The 6,000-nt window shown below is 43.9% G+C and overlaps 1 protein-coding gene across 3 annotated transcripts in view; it reads right to left on the bottom strand.

Annotated features, from left to right (window-relative positions):
* Positions 1-4,234: 4,234 nt before the first annotated feature.
* Positions 4,235-6,000, bottom strand: part of ALPK2 (alpha kinase 2) — a 71,763-nt gene continuing 69,997 nt past the window's right edge. For all 3 annotated transcript variants that reach the window (XM_081212612.1, XM_081212614.1, XM_081212613.1), the window contains one exon: positions 4,235-5,811. In XM_081212612.1, the coding sequence (XP_081068738.1) occupies positions 5,595-5,811 (217 nt within the window). In that variant the 3' untranslated portion in view covers positions 4,235-5,594. The remainder of the gene's footprint in view (positions 5,812-6,000) is intronic.

Genomic DNA, 6,000 nt, shown 5'->3' with positions numbered 1-6,000 from the left:
TGGGCAATTTTACTGGGGCCAAGTACCACCTATACATCATTTTCATTACATTTTCTTTTAAGGCCATACATGCTGTAAATTTTAAATTCTGATTCCATAATTTTGACCAAGATTCATACTGGATATTATGCCCAAAGTCTATGGCCCATTTCGTCATTACTTCTCAATCTCTCCTCTTTCTCATCCCTGTTTCTCCTTCATGCTCTCTGCTGGCTCTAATCTTTTCATTTAAACCCTGACTTATCTTGATTCCTTCCCATTTGTCACTGTGGCACTTTATCACGGGAATGCTCTGCCTTCTCAAGATTTGTCCAGCTTCACTGCCATTGATTTTTAACCAAAATTAATTCATACTCTTTCTAACATTTTAAACCAATCCCCCCCCCTTTGATCTTGGCAATTTATCTGTGTTTTTTGTGGTTACCTTCTGCCTCTGTCCCTTGCATGGCCCATATTTTGGGCTTACCTTAGATGGGGGGGGGGGCGTAGACTGCACTGCTCTAGGTAGAGATCTAACCAGCTACACATACTTGAGAAATATTTACCGTAAATGCTGTTGTTCTGTTCTGTTTTAAATTTTTGTTGTACCAATAAGGTTGCAATGTTAAATGCCAAGGGATTGTGCTGCGGGACACTTTCTCTAATGTCAAAGAAAGAGGAAATATTAGTCAGCTGAGTAAATTTTCCCACCACGCATCTCCCACAGATCCTCAGGGCAGTCCAGAGCAGCATGTGGGATTGAATTGATGACAGTGAGACCTTGTCAGCATATCACACCTTTGCTCAGAGACCTGCTGTGGTTGCAGATTTGCTTCAAGGCCAAGGATTTCCTCCATGAAATCTGGGGTGTTAGGGGAGGGGCAAGACCTTTGGTGGGGGACACTTCATGCTCCTTCATCCACAATTGCTTCCTGACCCTTGCACCCAGCTCTCACCTGTGGCTCCTAGAAGCTGTCAGCGTGCGACAGTGGCCACACCCCAGGATTGGCTTTGACTGGCCAGCTAGACCAGGTGAAGTTAGCCGATGGGTCTCAAACCCTCAGTGAGTCAGGGACGTCCCCTCCATGTGAAGACAGGCTCTGGCAGATTGAAGGGCCAAGATCAATAGTGGTTCCAATAGTCAAGAAGGCGGTTTCTGCATGTGCTATAGAGGGAAGTAAGGGGAAGGGAGTCCATCTAGGAGAGGGAAAACTCATCCTAAATTAAGGTTACCAGATATTTTTCAATGAATCCAGGGACACTTTTCAGCTTCTATAGGAATGATAGGATTTTGTCGGGACTGATTTGTAAATCTGAGGACTGTCCCCGGGAAACGGGATGTCTGGTAACCTTATCCTAAATCCCCACTGCCTTGCGGGATATCTTCAGATGCAGAAAAGGCTAAGGAGTGAACCCTACAAATCTGGATTGGAGTCCCTAAGACGGGTGGATAGCACCTTGTATGCCTCTTTCCAGCAACTCCTGCAGTCAAGCTGGTGCCAAACATATTGCTCTCCTTTCCTTTGCACCACACTAGCAAGGCTGAGAGGGGGGTCTTGTTGTCTGGGTAGCCCAGAACCTCCATACATACCGTTCAGGCTTGTGCCCTGGGGAGGTCACATGAAACCCATTACAGTTTGGGACCAGTTTACCTGCAAAATCACCTTACCCCATATATGCCCACTAAAGCACTTTGATCTGCAGAACTGGCAAGTGTTACAGGTGCCACATAATACTTGTTCTGCGTTTGAAAGAAACTGGGTTTTTTTTTGTTTTTTTTTTTTGTGGGAGCCCCCAGACTTTGGAACTCCCTGCTGATTGACAAAAAAGTACCTTTTCTGTACACTTTTTGGTGCCTGCTAAAAAAATGATTTGCTTAGGAAAGCCTATCCGAATATATAGTGTGCTGTTTTAATCTGGGTTTTAGCTTATGGTTGATTTTGATTACTTTTCAAAGTTTTACACAGTTGTTTTAAAGTGTGTTTTAAATGATAATTTCATATAACTTTGATTTTTTTGTTTTTGTTTACAATCGAGTGGCATACACATTTTATGAAATAAAATAAATACTTTGTGGAGACTAGATAAAATAACATTGAACTAGGGGGATCCTTTTTAAAAGAAAGAAAAAAGAAACATCCTTTCGTTTGGGAAGTTTGCATGAAATGGATGTGACTCCCTCAAATGCCAAGACGTTCTGAACCAGGTTGAAGAGCCCGCACAGCTTTTTTTAAGTTATTATTATCCTGCCTGGAAAATGGCTATGGTGCTGCCTATTGTCATGGCAACTGATTGCAGCACTTGTCGATAAAGACACTTGCTAAGATTTTGATTAATGAATCAAACTTGTTCTGCAGCTGACCCACACCTCCCACTGAGGCTTCCTCTCTTAAAATTCTGTCCCAGCAAATTATCCTTTTTGGTTAGATGGCAAAAAGGACCAGCTGAAAGGCACAAACAGGAATCTGAAACAGAAATTATTTGTGTATATTTTAGCACATCTGACAGGGATACCGTAATTAGTGCACTGTGATGAATCCTATCTCAGTGCAGAGGGCTGGATTAGCGATCTTGAAGGTCCTTTCCAACCCCTGCTTATAGCCATACAAAGCTCTTCTAATAAAAAAGAACCAAATTGCCTCTATGCATAGGGTGCAAGGTCAACAGTGCATTTAGAGCTGCATGTGGAACAATATTCATATGGATTTTAAAAGGAGTTGATTGCTTAGAGTAGGGATGGGGGGGCCTAGTTTTGGTCTCAAATCACAACAGCAGGCTGGTCCTCAATTGAATCAATAATTATGATTAATTCCATTTTTATGAATTGATGCTCACATTACTTTAATGCATTTTGCAGGTCATATTTTGTTTCTGAACGAATGCGTTTGTAGCAAAATTTGAATGGAGATGTGCCAATACTGGGATCCCATAGAAACATATTGCACATGCTGCTTACTTGCTATCCTGTCGAGATGAGCTATTTTGTCAGGTTTGAAGTTGGCACAACTTGCAGTAGTTATTTCAGAGCTGAAGACATAAGAAATAGGGCCGGTTTCCTTTGAAGCGTATATGCGCCACACTGCCACCCCTAGTAAACAAGTTTGGGGCTCATGTACTAATTCAAGAACCTGCAAAACCTGTTTCAGATAAAGGGTAAAGGGACCCCTGACCATTAGGTCCAGTCGCAGACAACTCTGGGGTTGCAACGCTCATCTCGCTTTACTGGCCGAGGGAGCCGGCATACAGCTTCCGGGTCATGTGGCCAGCATGACTAAGCCGCTTCTGGCGAACCAGAGCAGCGCACGGAAACGGCGTTTACCTTCCCGCCGGAGTGGTACCTATTTATCTACTTGCATTTCGTGCTTTCGAACTGCTAGGTTGGCAGGAGCAGGGACTGAGCAACGGGAGCTCACCCCGTTGCGGGGATTCGAACCGCCAACCTTCTGATTGGCAAGCTCTAGGCTCTGTGGTTTAACCCACAGCGCCGCCCACGTCCCATTTCAGATATAAGTGTGGGACAAAAATATGAGCACATGGTCCACAGATAATGCCTTTGCGGCACAACTCCATTAATACAACCCTCCAGACTTGTTTGACACATATTCAATAGGATGACATACTCATAGTATCATAGAATCATAGAAGGGACCACGTGAGTCCTCTAGCCCTACTCTCTGAAATGCAGGAATCTTTTGCCCAACGTGGGACTCAAACCCATAACCCTGAGATTAAGAGCCCCATGCTCTACCAACTGAGCTATCGAGAGAAGTCAATGCTTTCAAGGACATTTAAAGCAGAGGTGGGGCTTTGTAGGCCAGACCTTTATCAGATCCTAGCCTCATGGCCCAAATTTGACATGTGGTAGAGTCAAAGCCTGCCTTCCCTTCCTAATGCACAGGTGGGAATGCGCGGCTTCCCTATTGTACACAGGTAGCTGCATCTCCACCTGCCTCACACCTGACTTCACATATGACGGGAAGGTGGGTGTGGTTTCGGGGAAATGTGAACCTCTGGTGGGTCAAGCTCAGCTGGTTAGAGCGTGGTGCTGATGACACTAATTTTGGCCTGTGAGCTAGAGGTTCCTAACCCTTGGACTTCAAAGTTTCCTATGAACAGGAGCCAGGCCAGGCCTTTAACAGGAAAAACCTGCTGATGAATTGGTTATCATTAACTGAGCGGGGGGGGGGGTCCTAGAAATGGTTGGTACACTCCTTCACAGCATCAGGCGAATTATCAACATGTTCACAATGCTAAGTCTTGTTTCAGTAGGAATTTAATTGGAGAAAAAATGCATGGAGTATAACAAGCATTATTATTACTGTGCAAATAATTAGGAAACAAAACCATTATTCTGGTACAGTGGTATTGACCTGGAAACTGTTGGTGGGTGGGTGAAATATAGGAAATATCTTAATGGGGCTTCAGGTATAATGAAATGAACTACTCCTGCAGATCTACGTACTCTGAAATCCAATGAAAGAAAATGATGTCAGATTTGTAACATCCACTTATACACACACACACACTCATTTTGAACAGGCAGTCCCCACCCTTTCCTGCAAGGTTCAAGTCGAGCTTCAATCATGTTTAAAGGCACTAAACCACAGAATACGATTTGCTAGGCTTGGGGTGGGGATTCTTAGGGAAGGACACAGCACTGAGACCTTCAGTCTGATTAACATGGCTCTTATTTCTTCGGTTATAAGTCTCACAAATACAGCAGTAACTCTCTGCTCTGCACCATGGAAGCCTTCTCTAACCACTGATGTCACCCACAGACACACACACACACTCCCACAACTCCCACACCCATTTCTCTCTCTCATTTTTCTCACACACTTCTTCATAACAGCCACAGATTAAAATCATCTAGCAGAGGAGACATGATGCGTTGCTATACAAAAGTCAGCCGAAGGCTAAATTAGGGGTATGATTAAAGGATAAAGACATTGTGGGCTCCACACAGTCCCCAGGTCACCTGGTGAATGCCACTGTGTTGTTTTACATTATATCTTTGACATAACTTATAATATTGAAAACCAGTGCAAAAAAACCCAACAACCCAAATGCCTAAGGCCCGCAGGTGAATCCCTCATATGCTTCGTTGCATCCGGCACCTGTTATGCATGTCTGAGAAGCCAGCTTTCGGAAACTTCTAGAAACAGCAGTTCTTCGTTTGAGTAAAAAGAGGCAGGCGAAGCAGGTTCACGCATTCCGGAGTGTGTAGCTTTTACCTCACGTGGGTTGAAACGTCCTACATATATTTATAGATTTACCTAGCAGCTGAGTTATGTGGAAGAAATCTACTAAAAATGCAATTTTCCCAAAAGGCCTAAGTCCTGCACAGCCTTCCAAAAAGATGGATTGTGCAAATAATGCCCCCCAGTCCATTTAGGCAGTCTATGTGAATGGTTATGCTTGGTATTGGGGGTGCTGATCTTTTCAAACGTTCGCGTGTCCTAGACTAACCACTTTCTTCTTGCAGAATGTTGAATGCTCTGAAAGAGCCCCACTGCTGGAGTGTTCGGTTCCAGAAAGTACAGTCTGTATTTCTAGAGAGGTCCATTCTACAAAGATGAGAATGAGAAATGTCTCTTTTGGGAGGAAACAAGTTCCTATGTTCTCTTGGCAATCTGTGTGCTGACCGCGGTTTTCTTTACAGTACTTGAGGTTGGCAGTGCCTTGACTTTGGGGGTTGCTGGCTTCCTCTGCTTCTGACCGCTGGCTTGAAGGGGTTTCAGTCCCAGCATCTCACAGTATTTATTACATAGGTGGAGGACCTTGAACTGTTCAATAAACGAGATGGAGCAGTTACCTTTGAAACCTTTGTACCTGAAGAAGAAGACAGACAGACAGGATTGAAACTTTTTGGTTTCTAAGAGAAATAGGCTACACCTCAATTGCTTTAGCTGAGATTCCTGAATTGCAGGGGGTTGGACTAGATGACCCTCAATGTCCCTTTCAGCTCTACAATTCTATGATTCTATGAAAATGACAAGCTTAACATCTAGCCTCAACAAA

The sequence above is a fragment of the Podarcis bocagei genome (genome assembly GCF_964188305.1).
Source record: "Podarcis bocagei genome assembly, chromosome: 11".
In the NCBI taxonomy this organism is placed as follows: Eukaryota; Metazoa; Chordata; class Lepidosauria; order Squamata; family Lacertidae; genus Podarcis; species Podarcis bocagei.
This window is presented reverse-complemented; position numbering and strand designations above follow the sequence as displayed.